The sequence below is a fragment of the Schistocerca cancellata genome, chromosome 3 (genome assembly GCF_023864275.1).
Source record: "Schistocerca cancellata isolate TAMUIC-IGC-003103 chromosome 3, iqSchCanc2.1, whole genome shotgun sequence".
In the NCBI taxonomy this organism is placed as follows: Eukaryota; Metazoa; Arthropoda; class Insecta; order Orthoptera; family Acrididae; genus Schistocerca; species Schistocerca cancellata.
Genome location: NC_064628.1, coordinates 44863322 through 44886535, shown reverse-complemented (window position 1 = coordinate 44886535; position 23214 = coordinate 44863322). Strand labels below are relative to the sequence as shown.

At 40.8% G+C, this 23214-nt stretch overlaps 2 protein-coding genes across 3 annotated transcripts in view; both read right to left on the bottom strand.

The window, feature by feature from the left end:
- Positions 1-960: 960 nt before the first annotated feature.
- LOC126176898 (cuticle protein 4.9-like) lies at positions 961-22054 on the bottom strand. Of its 2 annotated transcripts, none has more exons than XM_049924100.1 (2): positions 21920-22054; positions 961-1177 (listed from the first exon to the last, which is right to left on the bottom strand). In XM_049924100.1, the coding sequence occupies exons 1-2, from the start codon at positions 21929-21931 to the stop codon at positions 962-964; spliced, it is 228 nt and encodes a 75-aa protein (XP_049780057.1). In that variant the 5' UTR covers positions 21932-22054; the 3' UTR covers position 961. The 2 variants fall into 2 exon arrangements, with proteins under 2 accessions (XP_049780057.1, XP_049780056.1); XM_049924099.1 differs by lacking the exon at positions 21920-22054 and adding an exon at positions 6518-6668.
- Positions 16334-23214, bottom strand: part of LOC126176899 (cuticle protein 4.9-like) — a 59802-nt gene continuing 52921 nt past the window's right edge. The window contains exon 3 of the mRNA XM_049924102.1: positions 16334-16445. The gene's annotated coding sequence lies outside the window, so the exon portion shown is untranslated. The remainder of the gene's footprint in view (positions 16446-23214) is intronic.

The window sequence follows — 23214 nt, the reverse complement described above, 5'->3', positions numbered from 1 at the left end:
GTATTAACAATTTGATATCATTTCCGCAGTTTGGCCTCTGGAGAGGGGCACAAATTGTTTGTGTGTGAGACATTTTTTGTACTGAGCGAATGTGAGAATATAAGACAACTTCCTTTATTTAATCAATTAATTTGACTGATTAGATACTAGCCAAAGTATGCATAATTTATAGCTTTGTGGAAGTAATGGACAAGCTCACCAATTGCTCTTTTCGCATTCAGCAAATGTGAAGTATAAGATTTGCATCCAGTGTATGTATCTGGTTTTAGAGCTGTATAACAGTGGGTGTCCCAGTTAAAGATGAAAACTCGGAGGTCCCTGGAGTAGTTAAGTGGCCTGGCATCTTGAAACTGGCGCAGGTCGTATATTAAAAGTTACACAAAATTCAATATACGTCTCGTCTAATGTACAGCTATTTCACGTCCATTCATGGAGTCACATGGCGAGAAAATGCTTTCATTCCCCGGGTACACTGATTCTTTATCTTCAGAGACGTTTTTACTTATTTCATATTCAGTATGGGAAGTATAATGTGGCAAGTGTGATGATTTTGATCTACTTTGGTTATAAGGTCAACTTCGTTACCAGTGAGATCTCGCATTTTCTTAATGTTGGCAAAAGAGACTTTTTGACTCAGTTGTGTTTGGAAAAATAATTTTTGGAGTGAATGTGACTTGTTCAAGAGATTTATACTCTCGTTTGCTTTGTATCTTTTAGTACCACTCAGACTTTCCAACATTTTTACATAGCTGAGGAACTGTCCATGAATGTCAAGATGCTGCTTTAGTTTGAGGAAGACTGTAAGGGAATCATGTGGAATAGATTATTGATGGGGAGAGAAATAATAAACGTACACACTGATATTGTTTTGTGAAACAGTTGTATTTTTAAAAAAGTGTGTTTGGGTGTGGCGTTGATCCGTCATGTGTTGAGTGGTCAGCTGCGGAGTCTCGCGGAGACCTCAGCGGTAGTAGTAGGGGTAGGCGGCGTAGGGGTAGCCGGAGTAGGCGCTGACGACGGGGGCGGCACGGTAGGCGGCGGCGGCGTAGGGGTAGCCGTAGTAGCCGTAGGTGGCCGCGTAGGGCGACGCCACGTACACTGCCTCGGAGCCCTTCAGGTCCTTCTCCTCAGCGGCGAAGGCCACGGCCACCAGCAGGGCCATCAGGACGGCGCACACCTGCAGGAAACACACCATGTCACGTCAACTCAGCAGAACAGCTTATCATGTCAACAAAGTAATGGCGTCCACACATTTGGATCTCATACATTTTCCTTAAACCAGTAGTAACTGCGTTCAGATGTAGCTATATCTGGGAGCTAGACTAGACTATGCTGTCCAAGATGACAAAGGTTTATCAGATATATGAATAACTTTGTATGTTCCTCAGGGGATTGTACTCAGTCCACAATTATTTAAATTTACTTAAGAAATAATTTCTAAATAGTATTTACACCTTACTGCTATATTAAGGACGCTTCTCTCCAGAAATTATATCTAGGGGAAATTGTTGCAATGTCTAGAATCACCGACAATGATAATGGTGGGTGATACAATAACTACAGGTGCTTCAAATACGTAATTTTATGGATGTGTGCATGTAGAAAGACCTAAATTGTTCAATTCAAGATTCATCAGGGTACCAGTTTTTCTAATACCTCAGACCAATCACAATCAGTAGAAAATGTGAGAATGTCATAGAAACAATGAGGGAGTTACTATATTACAAATTAAAACTGTGTTAGAGCAGTACTCAAGCCCTCGTATGTGCCCTTCAAGATTATTACCCTCTCTATCGTACAAGTGGAATATGTGACAGGAAAAGACTGAAAGCTGACTGCTCACCACATCTTCCACAGAAGATCTTGTACTGCACTGTGAGTGAACACGTTTAATGAAGAGTGACTTAGCCACAGGAGAGACTCAATTATTTTACTTTTGGCAGTCTGTACGCTACTTTGAGTGTATGTGATAAGTCAAAACATCCTGCGAATTACAAGTATCCTGATCTGAATCCTGGCTTTACCTTTTCAGGTGTAGTAAATAAATCCATGAAATTCCAAGAATTCAGTCAAAACAAAACTGACTATGTTTTGGTTGGCTGGATTCCCTCTATGTAATACGTAGTGAGAACATGAAGATTCACACAGTATACGCAATATAGTATTACTGCCAGAACTCTATACGGCTGTAGCCTGCCCGGGAGGGCAATTACTATATTTTCTTATTCTAGAGTGTTTTGTCGGCGTGCTTGTTCCATACTACGTTCTGCTAACAAAAGAAAGTACCACGAGGGTGAATAGAAGTGATGGATCCTTCTCCTCTTTACAGGAGAGCTTTTGGAGGTAGCTGATAAATGAATGACTAACGAAAGATGTTGTTCCATACATGAAAATAAGCATGTCTTATTATGTATTCACAAGGGCGTTCCACATTACCTACGTATATGTCACACATGGGACATAGGGTTGAATTTTGACAACTAGAGATAATCGGTGATGTATTTCCGCTCATAACTGAAAATATATAATGAGAAAAAGACGTTGCTGCGTGGCTGTGTTCGCGTTTACATCTCTGGCTTTCGCTTTTACACAGGAAACTGATCATGATTACGGCATAATCTTTTTACTCTTCGTAATTAGATTTGCCACCACATATTTCCAGTAACTTTAACTGGTACCCGTAAATCAGTAGAAGTTTAAAAAAAGGAAAACACGAATATCGATCTTCATACATCTAATGCATGAAAAGGAGTCATTTTAGATTTTTCAGAAAGATCACCCAAAGTAGACGAATGGTGAACTCTCACAGTCTCCCTTAACTTACTGGTACAAACTTCACACAACAGTTGCCTCAGGAAAGCCAAAATTCAGTTTGAGCGTATAAAACAGTTAAATAGACAAACTGCCTACATTTGAAAATAATATTAAAACGAACAATCACTGTCCCTGCGGAATTGCTATGGGTTCTGTGTTCTTTGTTCGAGTGATATGAAATTCGCACGAAAAAGCCATAAGCATTGCCTATACGAACTTGTGTACCAAGTAGAATTAAGGAATAATAGCACTAGTGAGATGACTGTGTTCTTACCTAAATAACTTACTGGCAGCTTGTGAACTTCAAGAAAAAGCTGGGACTCTTAGAGTCGGGCGTAGTGTCACTCATTCAACAACAGACTACATAAAAATTTCAAAAAGAAATTCTTTCCCTCGGCAACAGAGTTTACAAATGAAAACAATTGGCTGAAGTCCATATACCAGTGCGTCCTGACTATAATCTATGAGTTTCAAACTCATTACAGCTCCGTAGTTTTTTATTAAGAGGTAATTTCACGAATATATGACATAAATAGTCGACAAAATCAAATGCGAATTCTTCCATCTGAAATCGGGTTCCTAATAAAATACACTCTGTGATAGCTAATCAACATCTGGGAAAAGCATGGCAGAAGCAGAGTCTGTGTACTCACGTGCACCTGTATTCTAAGTCACAGAGGCGTCCTAGCATAGACGAGGAAGCCTCACTTTCACTAGTTTCATCGTGTCAGTTACGGTCCGGCGTCTTCCTCACGATACTAAAAATGCTGCTTTTTTATGTAACAGTTTTACTGGCACACCATGGATCTGACTGAAGTCTTCTCTTGACAGAATAATTTACCAGGAAACAGTATCCTGATTAAATAATGTACGTACCTCTTACTTCTTAAAATCCTTGCAAACGTTTAAATGATAAAGTCTAACAGATATCTAACAAACAGAAAATGTTTTACTACAAAAAAATGTTTAAAACCTGAAGATGGCAGCTAAGTCTGTTGGAACCGGTTGCCTTGAATAAAATATATTTTGTGCGGTATTGGTTTCGAATGATTTTGAACAAACAGAAAATCAGTTACAGAAGTTTAAAATATTTCAGAAAGTTAGTAAGCCTGAGAACGTTTTTGAATGTGGAACTATAATGTAAATCCTGAAAGTTATGATCGTTAACCGTACTATTCGATTCACTGCATTGTGATCACAGACAACTGCTAATTAAAACTCTTCTATTTATAGTTTTCGAACTGAAAAGGATTTACAGAATGAGATTTTCACTCTGTAGCGGAGTGTGCGCTGATATGAAACTTCCTGGCAGATTAAAACTGTGTGCCCGACCGAGAATCGAACTCGCGACCTTTGCCTTTCGCGGATTTCTTTTATCTAAAAAATTTTCATTTGATTTTGTACTTTCAGTGACATAATAAAAAAGAGAGAGAGTCCTCTTGTTTCTTGCACTGGCTCCGGATGAACGTAACAGAAGCGAAAAATTTGCGCAGACTAGAGCTGAGATTTATTGTAAAATGGAAATTTTAGTCTGGTAAAAGTTAGTCACCCAGTAATGAAATTTACTGTCGATGAAACTTCGCGTAAAAATGTGTTTTTAGAACAGTAAATCTAGTGTGATGTCAATAAGAGTAAGTCCGAAAAGTATCATAATTTTCCTTCAAAGCCCGTAATACGAGTATTAAAATGAACGTTATTTTCTGTTAGCCCTTGGACAAGTAATGTTTATGAACGGTGAGTTAACTAGGCAGTTTGTAAGAAGACAATAGTTTGAATTCTCTCAGGCCGTACTAACAGCCCAGTCTGCCTATGAGCGCTAAAAAAAAAAAAAAAAAAAAAAAAAAAAAAAAAGAAAGGGAGAGCCCTCCTTTGCAGCAACGTGCCTCTGGTACTGAAGTGGAACAAACCCTTACTTGCATATAGGAATGCCACTGACTGAGTTATGGGTAACTTGCGAAAAGCGTTCCACAAACAAGATATCCCTGAAATTATGTATTTTCCACCGTGACAAAGTCTCAAAGTACTCATGGCTCTCCACGAATTAAATACGTTATGATTTTCATCGCAGGTGCAAGCAATTAAGCTTGCCCGTCGTCCTCTGGAGTAGGATTGACGTAGGACATCGAAAAAGTTCAAAGTAGGGCAAACAACTTAGTATTATCACGAAAAGGGAAGAGTATGGCACCGAAGCTGGGATGGTGATAACTAAAACAAAGGCATTTCTCGTTGCGACAAGATCTTTTCGCTATACTTCAAGCACCAACTTTCTCCTCCAAAGGCGAAAATGTTTTGTTGACTCCCACAAACAAAGGAAGAAATAAGCAGCGTAATAAAATAAGAGAAATCAGAAGTCGCAGAGGAAATTTTAACTGTTCCTCTTCGAGGCTGTTCGAGACTGGAAGGCTAGAAACAGAATCTGACAGGGGTTTGATAGACGCTCTGCCGAAAGAATTAAGTGTGAACTGCAGAGCAGTCAGATCTAGATTACGAAGTGATCCTCTTCGTTAATAAGTGTAACATAACACGTGTAAATATACGAAGGGATACGGTATCGTCTGAGCACACAACCGCCAGTCAGACATTGAAATCAACTACTGCTTCATGCCCTAGAAGCGCTCTCGTGGCGCTCGATGTACCTGCATATGTCTGGAGGGTACATCATCTACAATTTCACACTGAACGAGTTGCGGAAAAGGAGAACTTACCACGAGTATTGGAGTGGAACAAACATTTAGTGGTTCAAAGGACCAGCGTTTCTATAGGGCAGAAATCAGCGACAGTCTATGGAATACTATAAACTTTAACAAAAATCTCCACATATTCATCTGTAATTCTAGGTGTGTTCCACAAAAATACCACAAATTACAATTAAGAACCCACTGTAACTCTCACAGATATGCCTTTCTGGCGTGTTGACAATGCAGCTAATGTCCTTACGACTAAAGGCCGGAAGATGAAGCTGTCAATTCGAAATGAACATTGGCAAAGTGGAAATTCTATTGAGAAGACTCAAGACTGATTCTATTATGGATTTCTACATTAATTACGCTGTCTCTGTTTTGCCAATAAATCTCCACTATGATTGGTATGATGTAATAAAGTGTTCTTGAGATTAAATGCGTTACCGTTCGATACGAAAAGAATTGGTCTACGCATTGATAGTTTCAACAGTCCGAAGAAAGTAGAGCTAGACCTAGGAGCACTAGACCAAACGTGATTGTGAATCTTATAGATAGGAGGGGTCTGGTGATAGAAAAATCATTAAATAAAGGTACAAGTTACGGTAACGTAGACTGACATCGACAGCTTGGGAAAAGATGTCACTTCATGCCCAAGATGCCCAATGTAGTTGGATTTACCGTGAGACTTGGTGAAGTAAAACTTCTCATGAACCAGGCACCTACTGCGGAAATGGAGAACATACCACGAGTACTAGAAAAGAGCAAACTTTTGGTGCTCTACAGGACTGGCAAGGACAATCAGACAAACGTAGAGCTGAAACGTACGATGGGAAGTCAAGAAATAAACAGTTCCCGCGTTACGGTAAGATACCGTCTCACACGAAAAAATCCCAAAGTAGTGCAGGGTCCGTGCAAGTTAAGAATATTACAGTTTTCAACGGTTCTAAGCAAGCAGCGGTAGGCCTAGATTATGCGGGTTACGGTTAGGAGCGGCCTGTGCCACTTGGACACGTGGTACTTACGAAAGCCTTCATGGTGTCGGCGGAGGTGGTTGGAGACGAGCTGCGGTCAGAGAGCAGAGGAACCTCGGAACTCGAGTGATGCCCCGGCAGTGTCCAGTGGTCCCTTATATACGGAGCGGTCGGCCCCCGTCCTTGGCGGCTTCTGCCCTGCGCTGCCCACGGGTTCGCCGACCGGCTCCGCTTTCTGCCGGCCTTTCGGCTGCCGTTGCTAAGCTTACACACTACTTAATCTAACTTAAACTAACTTACGCCAAGGACAACACACACACCCATGCCCGAGGGAGGACTCGAACCTCCGACGGAGGGAGCCGCGCGGACCGTAGCCACAGACCGCGCGGCTGTCCAGCGCGGAAAAAAGTCTCTTAATAGTGCTATTAAACTTTCCTCTACATATGCTCAGTATCTCAGTGCAGCGAGTAAATATTTTATTTAGTGTGACTTTAGCTATCAGAGTGAACTTACTGTTTCTCGAAAGTGAGGCTGTTAGGTTATGTAGAATTTCTATGTGTGTTGGTGAAAACTAGATATCAGTTTGAGATGGAACAGCAACAATCAAATGTGCAGGCCTCAGAAGAAGCAGTCAAGGCAGATCCAACTGCGTTTGACCCAAAGATGGAAACTTTAAGACAGTTAAGTTTACAGGCCGCTAGACAGTCCGAAATGCCCACCAAGGAGGACTTTGTCAGTCTACCCAGTAAGGAAGACATAGCAAATTTACCCTCTGAGCAGGATTTTATTGTCTAACACAGCGAAGTACCTGGTATTGCACGGCAACAGGCGAATTTTGCTAGAAGAGTTACAGAATTAGTAACTGAAATCACAGAACTAAAAAAGTGACAGGAAAAGTTTCCACAACAAGGACAGAAAACTCGGCCTGAAACCACCACACCTCCTGTTGCGGACTAAGTTGTATAGGTAACCAACATTAATTCTGGCCATTAGAAAAGGATACCGGAAAAGTCGTACGAATGGAAGCGATACTTTTCCTCAGAGATAAATACTTAGTCTGAGACAAGTGAAGTGGAAGTTAAACGAACTGTAAATGACAAGATTAAGTTGGTGGTTGGAAACTTACTTGGCTCTAATACATCATGCGATTCAAAAGTTCAGGAGGAGATACACAGGATTAAGTGACAGAGAGATTCGAATCTCGAACAATGGAAAACTCTGATGACTTGCCAAGTAGAGAAGGTGTTTGAAGAAGCAGAACAAGTGCGATAGTAATACGTTGTACGTGATTCAGTACAGCCACAAACCTCGAGCACTGAATCATATTGTGGAAATGCAGATCCATTTCAAATAGAGCCGAGAAACAACATGAATTCAAATCCTGAGCTGAGTCCCACCACATAAGACTACGCTACAGTGCTTATGGGAAAGAAACTCTGAAGCTTAGACAGTTCCGACGTTAATAACTGATAAATGTTTTACTTATTGAAGGTTTAATAGTAGACTACATCCTCAGTGAGGACTTAGCTCTTGAAAATGGGACATAAAGTTCGACTTTTCAGAGGGTCATATCTCATGCCAGATCAACAGAGCGATAACCTGATTAGAGCTTACTAAGCCAGAAAGGAGTCGTGGAAAATATTGCAGGCAGAATCAACTATGTCTTATTCATGAGAAACGCCATTACATGCAGAATTTACTGCTCTGGAATATGTGTGTGCTTCCACTTTACACAGAAGTTCAGTAAACGTTATGGGAAGCCCAGCACCTTGATCTTTATAATAGCAGCAATTGACAGATATCGTATTGCAACATTCAGATGTTTTTGAGGAATGGCCAGGTATCATTAAAGGACATATACATACCTTTTAGATGTGTTTCCTCACCAAACGTTTAGCACATCTTTTATGTAGTTCCCTGATCACTATGGTACACTCTTGAAGACGAAATTTAGAGGATGTTGAGATGGGATTTGATAGAGACACCCACCAGTCCATATTGTATCTCCTTTCTGTAGTGCCTAGACCAGGCGGAAAGATGCATCTTGTATTCGATGCTTGGGTGATTAACAAGATTATTGTACCAATTTGGACACGACTGGAGAATGTGGGTGCGTTAATACTAATGTTACATGGAGTAAAATACTCAACAAACATCGATCTCTGACCTTCATATTGGCAAGGACCAATAAAACCAGAGCCACGGAAAAATACTGCCTACATTTATACTGAAAGTCATGTTAGTTCAGGGTTCTTCCCTATGGGTTGAGCATTACCTCAAGAGTTTAATGTAGGCATTAGACACAGTGTTGGGACCAGTACTTAGGAGTCAACTAACTTCAGTTGTGGATGACCTTCTATTGGCAACAACGGCATTGGAGGAACAAATTACCCTACTTCCACAAGTGCTAGACATTTAAGCAAACTGGGGTTACAGCTAATCATAAGAAGTCACATTTTTGTCTAATACGAATCAAGTTTGTTGGTCATCTCACCAACATTTAAGCGAAATCGGATTACAGATAATCATAAAAAGTCACATTTTCTCAAATATGAATCAAGTGTCTTGGTCGACTCATCAAATCGGAAGGTATTCTATCTCATAGTGGCAAGATACGAGCGATTAATAATTTTGAAGTACCAGGAACTAAAAAAGAATCGCTTTGAGATAAATCTATGAATCCCAGAACTTTGCTTTGATTGTTGAGGAAAGATGTACTTTGGCAGTGGACACCAGAATGTCAGAAATCGTTTGAAGCAATTAAGTCATTGCCAATATGTTCTCAAATTTTATGTCATCCTCATATGTCTTCAGAGTATGGACTTATGACTGAACCCTCAGCTGTAGGTTTTTGTGCATCCTTTGCAAGTCGGATTTTACCAGACTGTGAAAGGTCTTATACTACTACAAAGCTGGAAGTACTAGTCGTGGTATGGGCATTTCAGAAATTTTATTACTATTTGTATGGGAAGGGCAACGGCCTTGTCACAATGGTTGCACCGGTTCCCGTGAGATCACCGAAGTTGCTGTGGGGCGTGGTCGGCACTTGGAAGGGTGACCATCCAGGCCGCCATGCGCTGTTGCCATTTTTCGGGGTGCACTCAGCCTCGTGATGCCAATTCAGGAGCTACTCGGCCGAAGAGTAGCGGCTTCGGTCAAGAACGGGAGAACGGTGTGCTGACCCCACGCCCCTCCTATCTGCATTCTCCACTGAGGATGACACGGTGGTCTGATGGTCCCAGTAGGTCACACGCGGCCTGAAGACGGAGTGCTTTTATTTGTATGGGAAAGAAACAATAGTTTACTAGTGGCGCAATACCTAGTAGACTTGTAGTTACAGATGTGCCAATGGCGTTTGTCGCTAGCTGTCAGTTGCATGAACTAAGATTGCTTTATGCCATTCCACAGAGTCCCCTCTGTCCTCCCTTCCTACCCTTCACATCATCTCTTGGTCATCACAAGTGTTAATGATGTAGTTTGATTTCCACCCTTCTAACCGTGATTCTTAATTTTCCTCTAGAATGTTTATTGCTATTTTATGTTTCTACAGTTGTTTATGGTACTGAATTTGTTAATTATTGTGTCTCGACATTTAATGCAAGATCCCAACTCTACAAAAACCATGCCACTTGGTGCCATGTTATAGCTAGTTCTGTAACTAGAGTATGTGGTGCTAGTTAACTGAGTACCGTTATGACAGTGGATACCCTTTCAGACAATACTGTAAGTTATTTTCTTTCCCCTGGTGTGTAAACTTGGTTGCTAATGAATTCAAGTATGTTCAGTCTTAATATTTCATCTATAAATTGTACTTTCATGCTGACTGATGTTTTTGTCAGATATTGTCATGCTTGGCCGTGCTCGAAATGTCTAAATGTAAAGTTTGAACAAGTAATGGTCTCTTCTTTAATAGCTGCTGAAGAGCGTAAAAATGGCCTACTCAGTATCCAGAAGCCCCTGTGTAACACATAATTGACCACTAGATATGGCAAGCAGCGGACTCGCCAACATAAAACAAGGAGGGGCGTGCTGTGTTGTCGGCAGAGAAGCAGCAACAGTAGACTGGGTCGGTAAGGAAAGCTCAGTGACATCGAATGTGGTCCAGTCACTGGCCGTCAACTCAGCAACAAAACCATCAGGGACATTACAACCCTTCTGGATCTGTCCAGGTCGACTGTTGGTGGTGTGATTGTGAAGTGAAAATCCGAAGGAACAACCACGACTAAACCAAGACCAGACACACCTTATGTACTGAGTGATAGAGACCGTCGAGCAATGCGGATATGGGTTGTAAGAAAGGGCATGAAATCAACAGAAGAATCACTCGTAGAGTTCCAAAGTGATATCAGCAGTCCAGCTGACAAAGTGACTGTTCGCGAAGAGTAAGAAAGAATGGCATCCAATGGTTGAGAAGTTCCCCGTAAACCAATCATTTTTGTAGTAAATGTTAAGTGACGCCTGACATGGTCGAAATAGTGACGCCACTGGATGGTGGATGACGGAGAACGAGTGATTTGGAGTGATGAGTTACGCCGTGCCCTCTGACAATCTGATGGAAGGGTTTGGGTTTGGCGAACGTCTGGAGAACATTATCTGCCGTCCTGTGCAGTGCCAACAGTGAAGTATGGAGAAGGTGATGATATGGTATGAGGGTGTTTTTCGTGGTTTTTACGTACACCTCTTATTGCAGCAATTGTGAGGTAACTGTTTATGTGCAATAACGTTCCCGAAATGAACTGACCTGCCCGGAGTCCCGAGCTAAACCAAACGGAACGTCTGTGAGATGAGTTAGAATTTCGACATCGCTGAAGAATCCCAGCATCAGACATCGTTACTTACCCTGATTTCGGTTTCTTTTAGGAAGAATTAGCTGCAATTCCTCCAGACATTTGCACGCTCCAACGGAGTCAACCCACCATAAAGGAGATGATGATGTTTGGTTTGTGGGGCGCTCAGCTGCGCGGTTATCGGCGCCCGTACAAATTCCCAACCTTTGCTCAGTCCAAACTCATCATTTTCATGAATGATGACGAAATGATGAGGTCAACACAATCACCCAGTCGTCTCGAGGCAGGTGAAAACCCCTGACCCTTCCGGGAATCGAACCTGGCACCCCGTGCTTGCGAAGCGAGATCGCGAACGTGAAACTACGAGCTGCGGACCCCATAAAGGAGAAGGTGGACACACCTCATATTAATGTCCACTGATAGGTGTCTGGACAGTTCTAATCAGATGGTGTACAACCTCTGTCTCAATATAATAGGTGTATGTGTTTTTGCTATTTGATACATGTGAGTGGACCGGGTAATCTAGGCCGAAAGTGATATACTGACTCTCCAAGCCGAGAGTTGTCACATGAGGAATCTGACCCTGCGACTTCTTATCGTCATATCGAGGATGTACGAAGTCCAAAATGACAATAGTATTGTAGCAGTTCTAGTTCTTTAAGAATATGTCTCCTTCTCTTTGGTGTGATTTTTTTTCTGTACTGAAAATAAATCTGTTACAAACTGCAGCTAAATATTACTCTAATTAATGATGGTTTAATGTTACAGTGACTGCTACATAAAATGCATACTCAGAAACTCAATACAAAAGAGAAAGATGAGAAAAAGAGTCACTTGTCGCTTGTAAGGTGTGTATGGAGTATCGGAAATACATTTACAAATATTGGGGCCAAATTCTTCAGACCAATGCAGGAAAACGGTATATGTTAGGTGTTCTCTAAGAATGTGGAGCAAACACCGGAACACTTGCAGTCAAGATATCGTTCCAGTATCAAGTACCATTTAGAATGGTTGCAGTGGACAAATTACACGACTACCCCATTTTATGTCTATTTCATCGGTTCCTCGATACTCATGCACATACCACATTTCAAATCGCTGTCATCTGATCACAGTCGCAATATGAAATGTAACTTAGCTAGTAGCCCAGCTGTTCCAATTCATAAATATTTCTCAAACTTCTTCTCCATCGTAATACCGGTATCTGGAAGATGGTCATTCATCTCCAGGCACAGTTTAGTATCATGTTACATTTAAGGAAAAAAAGTACACTTTCTCTTATCAATTTTGCAATTTTTCCGAAAAAATTAACACAGTCATTAAACTCTGTCCAAAAAATGAAACATATCCATTGGCTGACAAAAAACTGCTGCATCCAGAAATGATCGGACGTGGTAACTACGTACACGTACACACTATCGGCGAGTATGTAACTAACTAAAATTAAAATTCTCTGTGGTAAGTTGAAAGACCACCAAAGTGCGCTGATGTTGTTCGTGATTAGTGTTGTTTATGTTTTGTTTTGTTACAAGGCCTGCTAGGGCATATAACAGGCGTGAACAACGTCAGATATTGAGAGATCACTATGAAAAACAAAGAGATGCGTCGTACGCGTGCCAGATTGAGTTATCGGCATACGACAGAGTTTGGATGTCCTCATTGTGGGTCTCCATTTGGTTGGCTGCTCGAATCGTGCAATACCCAGAGATTTGGAGCATTTGGATGTGACACTAACCCAGTTTTGTTCTGCATGGGAAAGTGATGCTAGGTATAATCGTTGTCATGTATCTGGTCGACTATATCTGACTTCCACAAGGAAGACCGCCGAACTGTACACCAAGGATACCGCCGGCCCATGAAATACTCACCTGGCATCAAAGACAAGTAACGGACGCCCTGAACATTCTGTGTAATCCCGCACAACTGGTCGGTGGCTAGCAGCAACTGGACTATGGAATTATAGACCCATGCATAGACTGCTCTCAACACACAATGCAAACGGTTGCTGTGAGCACGAAGCGTGGTCTGCTGATCAATGGGATCACGTTTTTAGCAACGAACTACGGTTCTACACTACCCTAGATGAGCACCATTGGACATTACAGTGACCAGGGAAGAGGCACAGTGGTGTTACAGGGGGCCTCATGGTGTGGGGAACCGCCTGTTTGACCTTAAATTACAGCTCTTAGTGACTGAGGAAACTCTGGTCTTAATGTGTTACCTCTTCTGTGACAATATTGTGGTGCCAATTTCCAACAGAACAATACTTGTCCATAAGTGGCATAATCACTATTGAATTATTCATGTAATGAATCCCTCCACAGTTGTACTCTTCCAGATAGGCTTAAATATGCTATTGTCAAACCATTACACAAAAAAGGAGACAAACCATCAGTGAAAAACTTCCTACCCTTTTCATTATAGGCAGTATTTTCAAAAGTGTTTCAAAGGGTTATGTGCAATAGACTTTATATACACTTAGTACAGGAAAAATATACTCATTCGCAATCAGTTTGGATTTAGGAAAGGACTGTAAACTGATCAAGCTATATTCACTTTTACAGATGATAAATCAAAAGCTATTACCACTTGGAATATTCTATGATCTGGCTAAAGCCTTCGATTGTGTTAAGCGTATTAGCCTCATACAGAAGTTAATTATGGGATAACAGGAGTAGCAGGCTCTTTGTCCTCATTCTATCTTTTTAATAGAAAACAGCATGTGTCTGTATCAGGCTTACCACATAGCAATAGTTATTCAAAATATGAAGCCATCAGACAAGGGGTGCCCCAGGGCTCTTTTTTAGATCCCATGATGTTTCTATTATATATTAATGACTTTCCATATGCAATGTCACAAAATGCAAATTTTGTCTTATTTGCAGATGATTAGTATAAAAAAGATTACCTGTGATCTCATTGAGCAATCAGCTAATGAAATGTTTGTATCAATGGGTGGTTTACAGCAAATAGATTGTCACTGAATTTTGACAATACCCAGTACATACAGTTTAGTACCTCACAAAGAATATCTGACCCTCTGAGTATACCGTATTCAAACATGGAATTAAAGCTGCGGACAGTGTCAAATTTTTTGGGCTACAAATTGATCCCAACCTAAATTAAAAAACTAACACTCTTAAGCTTAATGAAACGCCTTAATTCAGCTATATTTGCTGTACGCATGACAGTTAGTTTATTCGGCCTACTTTCATTCACTATTGAGTTATGGAATCATCTTTTGGGGAAACTCCTCTCACAAAGAGAACATTGTCGAAATTCAGAAACGAGTCATTAGAATTATACTTGGTGTCAGTCCCAGATCATCATGCAGAGACATCTTTAAGAAAGTTGGTATTGTAACTGCTACTTCTCAGTACATATACTCACTGATGTCCTTTGTCATTTCCAACATTTCTCTTTTTACACAAAATGGTGCAAAACATGATTATAGTGCCAGAACCAAATACAATCTGTATAATGACTAAGAAAGCTTAACATTAGTACTAAAAGGAGTCAAATACATGCGTTTCTCAATTAGTGATGATCTTATATTCTCCGTTCTTCATTACCCGTGTCCTGCCATGTTTCTCTTTCTCCTCCTCCTCGCTCTTCTCTTCTCTTCTGTCAAATCCATTACCGCCAGTACATTGGTAACATTTGCAGCCTTTCTTCCTCAGGGGTTACTTCAGTGCTGTTTATGTTGTGGATCAGAAAAAACTATCATTCGTCTTTTATGAGAAGAGTAATAATCGTATCTGCAGCTACTAATGAATCATTTCACTTACTATGCCAAATTACTCTAATAACTAAAAAAATGGCTCTGAGCACTACGGGACTCAACTTCTGAGGTCATCAGTCCCCTAGAACTTATAACCACTTAAACTTTACTAACCTAAGGACATCACACACATCCATGCCCAAGGCAGGATTCGAACCTGTGACCATAGCGATCTCGCGGTTCCAGACTGTAGCGCCTAGAACCGTACGGCCACTCCAGCTGGCGACACTCTAATAACTGAAGTGGTGGGATACCTATCCTATGAAAGAGTGACTATCTTTTATTTAATCGTTGATCAGCGTAGATTTATGGGCGTCGGTGAATGTTCTGCAGGCTATTTTGTATTCAGAGAACTCAGTGCGTAGTAAGTGACATGGAAAAATTGGCAACAAGAGCCAGATGTGTCCAAATGAGGAGAGTGTGTGTAAAACAGCGGTAAAAAAATGAAAGTATCAACAATTTGATGTCATTTTCGCAGCTTTGCCTCTAGAGAGGTGCACAAATTGTTTGTCTGTGGGACATTTTTTGGACTGAGCGAAACTTGAGAATATAAGACAACTTGATTTATTTTATAAAATAATTTGATTGAGTGGATACTACCCAAAGCAGGCATAATTTATAGGTTTATGGAAGTAATGGACAAGTTCAGCAATTCCTCTTTTCGTATTCACCAAATGTGGAGCATAAGTGTATGAATCTGGTTTTAGAGCTGTAAAGGAACAGGCGTCCCAGTTTAAGATGAAAACTGAGAGGTCCCGAGTATTTCAGTCGTCTGACACCTTGGAATTAGCATATGTCATATATCAAAAGTTACACAAAATTCAATATAAGTCTCTTCTAATGTATAGCTATTTCACGTCCATTCATACAATCACATGGGGAGAAAATGCTTTCATTCCCGGGTTCCATTGTTTATTTATCTTCAGTGACGTTTTTACTTATTCCATATTCAGCATGGGAAGTCTAGTGTCCAAGTGTGATGTATTTGATCACCTTTGGTTATAAGGCCAACTTCATAACCTGTGAGATCTCGTATTATCTTAATGTTGACAAAATGAACTTTTTGACTCAGTTGTGTTTCGAAAAATAGTTTTTGCTCTGAATGTGACTTGTTCAAGAGATTTATACCCTCGTTTGCTCTGTATCTTTTAATACCATTCAGACTTTCCAACATTTTTACACAGCTGAGGAACTGTCCATAAATCTCAAGATGTTGCTTTAGTTTGAGGAAGACTGTAAGGGAATCATGTGGAATGGATTATTGATGGGGAGAGAAATAATAAACGTACACACTGATAATGTCTTGTGAAACAGTTGTATTTTTAAAAAAGTGTGCTATAAGGCAAGTGTGTTTGGGTGTGGCGTTGATCCGTCATGTGTTGAGTGGTCAGCTGTGGAGTCTCGCGGAGACCTCAGCGGTAGTAGTAGGGGTAGGCGGCGTAGGGGTAGCCGGAGTAGGCGCTAACGACGGGGGCGGCACGGTAGGCGGCGGCGGCATAGGGGTAGCCGTAGTAGCCGTAGGTGGCCGCGTAGGGCGACGCCACGTACACTGCCTCGGAGCCCTTCAGGTCCTTCTCCTCAGCGGCGAAGGCCACGGCCACCAGCAGAGTCATCAGGACGGCGCACACCTGCAGGAGACACACCATGTCATGCCAACTCAGCAGAACAGCTTACCACATCAAACAAGTAATGGGGTCCACACATTTGGGTCTCATACATTTTCCTTAAACCAATAGTACCTGCACTCAAATGTAGCTATATCTGGGAGCTAGACTAGACTGTGCTGTCCAAGCTGACAAAGATTTATCAGATACGTGAAAAAGTTTGTATGTTCCTCAGGGCACTGTACTCAGTCCACAATTATTTAAACTTACTTAAAAAATATTTTCTAAATAGTATTTACACCTTACTGCTATATTAAGGATGATTATCTCTGGAAATTATATCTAGGGGAAATTGTTGCAATGTCTAGAATCACCGACAATGATAATGGTGGGTGATACAATAACTACAGGTGCTTCAAATACGTAAATTTTATGGATGTGGGCATGTAGAAAGACCTAAATTGTTCAATTCAAGATTCATCAGTGTACCAGTTTTTTCTAATACCTCAGACCAATCACAATGAGTAGAAAATATAAGAATGTCATGGAAACAATGAGGGAGTTACTATGTTACAAATTAAAACTGTGTTAGGTCAGTACTCGAGTCCTCGTATCTGCCATTCAAGATTATTACCCTCTCTATCGAACAAGCGGAATATGTGACAGGAAAAGACTGAAAGCTGACTGCTCACCACATCTTCCACAGAAGATCTTGTACCGCACTCTGAGTGAACACGTTTAATGAAGAGTGACTTAGCCACAGGAGAGACTCAATTATTTTACTTTTGGCAGTCTGTACGCTACTTTGAGTGTATGTGATAAGTCAAAACATCCTGCGAATTACAAGTATCCTTCCCCGAATCGTGGCTTTACCTTTTCAGGTACAGTAAATAAATCCACGAAATTACGAAAATTCAGTCAAAATAAAACTGACTATGTTTGGCTTGGCTGAATTCCCTCTATGTTATGGCTAAAGTAATACATACGGAGAACATGAAGATTCACACAGTATACGCAATATAGTATTACTGTCAGAACTCTATGGAGCTGTAGCCTGTATTCTGCAGTGTTTTGTCGGTGCGCTTGTTCCATACTACGTTCTACTTACAAAAGAAAGTACCACGAGGGAGAATAGAAGTGATGGATCTTTCTCCTCTTCACAGGAGAGCCTTTGGATGTAGCTGAAAAATGAATGACTAACGAAAGATGTTGTTCCATACATGAAAATGAGCATGTCTTATTATTTATTCACAAGGGCATCCCCCATTTCCTACATATATGTTACACATGGAGTATAGTGTTGAATTTTGACAACTTGAGATAATCGGTGATGTATTTCCTCTCATTACTGAAAATATATAATGAGAAAAAGACGTTGTTGCGTGGCTGTGTTCGCGTTTACATCTCTGGCTTTCGCTTTTACACAGGAAACAGATCATGAAATAAAGTTACGGCATAATCTTTTTACTCTTCGTAATTAGATTTGCCACCACATATTTCCAGTAACTTTAACTGGTACCCGTAAATCAGTAGAAGTTTAAAAAAAGGAAGACACGAATATCGATATTCATACAACTAATGCATGCAACGGAGTCATTTTAGATTTATTCAAACAGGTCACCCAAAGTAGACGAATGGTGAACTCTCAAAGTCTCCCTTAACTTGCTGGTACAAAGATCACCCAACAGTTGCCTCAGGAAAGCTAAAATTCAGTTTGACCGTATAACACAGTAAAACAGACAAACTGCCTACATTTGAAAATAATATTAAAACGAACAATCACTGTCCCTGCGGAATTGCTATGGGTTCTGTGTTCTTTGTTCGAGTAATATGAAATTCGCACGAAAAAGCCATAAGCATTGCGTATACGAACTTGTGTACCAAGTAGAATCAAGGAATAATAGCACTAGTGAGATGACTGTGTTCTTACCTAAATAACTTAATGGCAGCTTGTGAACTTCAAGAAAAAGCTGGGATTCTAACCATCCTCGGGCGTAGTGTCACTCATTCAACAACAGACAACATAAAATTCTCAAAAAGAAATTCTTTCCCTCGGCAACAGAGTTTAAAAATCAAAACAATGGGATGAAGTCCATATACCAGTGCGTCCTGCCTATAATCTATGAGTTTCAAACTCATTACAGCTCTGTAGTTTTTTTATTAAGAGGTAATTTCACGAATATATGACATAAATAGTCGACAAAATCAAATGAGAATTCTTCCATCTGAAATCGGCTTCCTCATAAAATACACTCTGTGATAGCTAATCAACATCTGGGAAAAGCATGGCAGAATTAGAGTCTGTGTACTCATGTGCACCTGTATTCTGAGATAAGACAGAGAGGCGTCCTAGCATAGACGAGGAAGCCACACTTTCACTAGTTTCATCGTGTCAGGTACGTTTCGGCGTCTTCCTCATGATACTAAAAATGCTGCTTTTTTATGTAACAGTTTTACTGCCACACCATGGATCTGACTGAAGTCTTCTCTTGACAGAATAATTTACCAGGAAACAGTATCCTGATTAAAAAATGTAAGTACATCTTACTTCTTAAAATCCTTGCGAACTTTTGCATGATATATTCTAACAGATATCTAACAAATAGAAAATGTTTTACTACAAAAAAAAGTTTAAAACCTGAAGATGGCAGCTAAGTTTGTTGGAACCGGTTCCCTTAATAAAATATATTTTGTGCGGTATTGGTTTCGAATGATTTTGAACAAACAGAAAATAAGTTACAGACGTTGAAAATATTTTAGAAAGTTAGTAAGCCTGAGAATGTTTTTGGAGGTGAACTATAATTTAAATCCTAAAAGTTATGATCGTTAACTATACTATTCGATTCACTGCATTGTGATCACAGACAACTGCTAATTTAAACTGTCCTATTTATCCAATGGTTTTCGAACTGAGGAGGATTTCTTTTATCTAAATAATTTTGATTTTATTTATGTACTTTCAGTGATATAATAAAAGAGAGAGAGAGTCCTCTTGTTTCCTCCACTGGCTCCGAATGAACGTAACAGAAACGAAAAATTTGCGCAGACTAGAGCTGAGATTTATCGTAAAATGGAAATTTTAGTGTGGTGAAAGTTAGCCACCCAGTAATGAAATTTACTGTCGATGAAACTTCGCGTAAAAACGTGTTTTTAGAACAGTAAATCTAGTGGGATGTCATTAAGAGTAAGTCCGACAAGTATCATAATTTTCCTTCAAAGCCCATAATACGAGCATTAAAATTAACGTTATTTTCTGTTAGCCCTTGGATAAGTAATGTTTATGAACGGTGAGTTAACTAGGCAGCTTGTAAGAAGACAATAGTTTGAATTCTCTCAGGCCGTACTAACAGCCCAGTCTGCCTACGAGCGCTGTGAGCGTAATGCAAAAAAAAGAAAAAAAAAGGGAGAGCCCGCCTTTGCAGCAACGTGACTCTGGTACTGAAGTAGAACAAACCTTTACTTGCATATAGGAATGTCACTGACTGAGTTATGGGTAACTTGCGAAAAGCGTTCCACAAACAAGATATCCATGAAATTACGTATTTTCCACCGTGAAAAAGTCTCAAAGTACTCATGGCTCTCCACGAATTAAATACGTTATGATTTTCATCGCAGGTGTAAGCAATTAAGCTTGCCCATCGTCCTCTGGAGTACTGATGCGCAGTGTGCGACCCTTACCAGGTAGGACTGACGTAGGACATCGAAAAAGTTCAAAGAAGGGCAAACAACTTAGTATTATCACGAAAAGGGAAGAGTATGGCACCGAAGCTGGGATGGTGATAACTAAAACAAAGGCATTTCTCGTTGCGACAAGATCTATTCGCTATACTTCAAGCATCAACTTTCTCCTCCAAAGGCGAAAATGTTTTGTTGACTCCCACAAACAAAGGAATAAATAAGCAGCGTAATAAAATAAGAGAAATCAGAAGTCGCAGAGGAAACTTTAACTGTTCCTCTTCGAGGCTGTTCGAGACTGGAAAGCTAGAAACATAATCTGACAGGGGTTTGATAGACGCTCTGCCAAAAGAATTAAGTGTGAAATGCAGAGCAGTCAGATCTAGATTACGAAGTGATCCTCTTTGTTAATAAGTGTAACATAACTCGTGTAAATATACGAAGGAATACGGTATCGTCTGAGCACACAACCGCCAGTCAATCATTGAAATCAACTACTGTTTCATGCCCTAGAAGCGCTCTCGTGGAGCTCGATGTACCTGCATATGTCTGGAGGGTACATCATCTACAATTTCACACTGAACGAGTTGCGGAAAAGGAGAACTTACCACGAGTACTGGAGTGGAAGAAACATTTAGTGGTGCAAAGGACCAGCGTTTCTATAGGGCAGATATCAGCGACAGTCTATGGCATACTATAAACTTTAACAAAAATCTCCACATATTCATCTGTAATTCTAGGTGTGTTCCACAAAAATACCACAAATTACAATTAAGAACCCACTGTAACTCTCACAGATATGCCTTTCTGGCGTGTTGACAATGCAGCTAATGTCCTTACGACTAAAGGCCGGAAGATGAAGCTGTCAATTCGAAATGAACATTGGGAAAGTGGAAATTCTATTGAGAAGACTCAAGACAGATTCTACTATGGATTTCGACATTAATTACGCTGTCTCTGTTTTGCCAAGAAATCTCCACTATGATTGCTATGATGTAATAAAGTGTTCTTGAGATTAAATGCGTTACCGTTCGATACGAAAAGAATTGGTCTACGCATTGATAGTTTCAACAGTCCGAAGAAAGCAGAGCTAGACCTATAAGCACTAGACCAAACGTGATTGTGAATCTTATAGATAGGAGGGGTCTGGTGATAGAAAAGTCATTAAAGAAAGGTACAAGTTACGGTAACGTAGACTGACATCGACAGCTTGGGAAAAGATGTCACTTCATGCCCAAGAGGCCCAATGTAGTTGGATTTACCGTGAGACTTGGTGAACTAAAACTTCTCATGAACCAGGCACCTACTGCGGAAATGAAGAACATACCACGAGTACTAGAAAAGAGCAAACTTTTGGTGCTCTGCAGGACTGGCAAGGACGATCAGACAAACGTAGAGCTGAAACGTACGATGGGAAGTCAAGAAATAAACAGTTCCCGCGTTACGGCAAGATACCGTCTCACACGCAAAAATCCCAAATTAGTGCAGGGTCCGTGCAAGTTAAGAATATTACAGTTTTCAACGGTTCTAAGCAAGCAGCGGTAGGCCTAGATTGTGCGGGTTACGGTTAGGAGCGGTCTGTGCCACTTGGACACGTGGTACTTACGAAAGCCTTCATGGTGTCGGCGGAGGTGGTTGGAGACGAGCTGCGGTCAGAGAGCAGAGGAACCTCGGAACTCGAGTGATGCCCCGGCGGTGTCCAGTGGTCTCTTATATACGGAGCGGTCGGCCCCCGTCCTTGGCGGCTTCTGCCCTGGGCTGCCCACGGGTTCGCCGACCGGCTCCGCTTTCTGCCGGCCTTTCGGCTGCCGCTTACATACTACTTAATCTAACTTAAGGGGCTCCGGAAAGGCTCAAAATCATGAAAAGTTCAATTTTTACTTTTTTGCGTTTTCTGAATCTGCAGACTATTACCTTTAAATAGATATATAATTTATTCAATTCCGAAGACTACAACTATTTTTAAGTTTTTTTGGAAATGTGTTCTACGTGGGCGTGACCCACTGTGGCGCTGTTAAACTGCTGTCAAATGGTGTTATTATTAACGTCCGTGTTCATCAGGTACATTTTAGTAATGTGAGATAAAGTATGTGTTGTGGCTAACCTATTTTCAGAGACTTAGCAGCACCTGAACTGCTGAAAAAGTGTATTCACGGAAAAACTCAAAACCCCAATGAAAGTGTAAATAGTGTTATATGGTCGCGAATCCCCAAGACTGTATTTGTTGCAATAGAAACACTTCACTTTGGTGTGTATGATGCTGTTGCGACTTTCAATGATGGCAACATTGTAAGGTGCAAGGTATTTAGAAATATGGGAATGAAGATAGGTTCTAACATGGTACGAGCGATGCTTGCTTTAGACAAGGAACGCCTTCGGGCTGCAGACAGGGCTGTAAAGAGTCTAGAAATACAAGCAAGAGTAAACAGGAGGAGGAACAAGAGGAAGCTGGAGGAGGAGTTTGCAGAGGATGAAGATAAGCCATCCTATGGACCTGGAATGCAGTAAAAAGTTAATCCAATCTTTGTCGCTCGATTCCCAAAACTTTTATTTTCTCATACTAATTACATGTTTTCTAAGGATCTTCCAAACATATTTGTTTCAAACTTTCAGTACATCTACACCTACATCTACATCCATACTCCGCAAGCCACCTGACGGTGTGTGGCGGAGGGTACCTTCAGTACCTCTATCGGTTCTCCCTTCTATTCCAGTCTCGTATTGTTCGTGGAAAGAAGGATTGTCGGTATGCCTCTGTGTGGGCTCTAATCTCTCTGATTTTATCCTCATGGTCTCTTCGCGAGATATACGTAGGAGGGAGCAATATACTGCTTGACTCTTCGGTGAAGGTATGTTCTCGAAACTTTGACAAAAGCCCGTACCGAGCTACTGAGCGTCTCT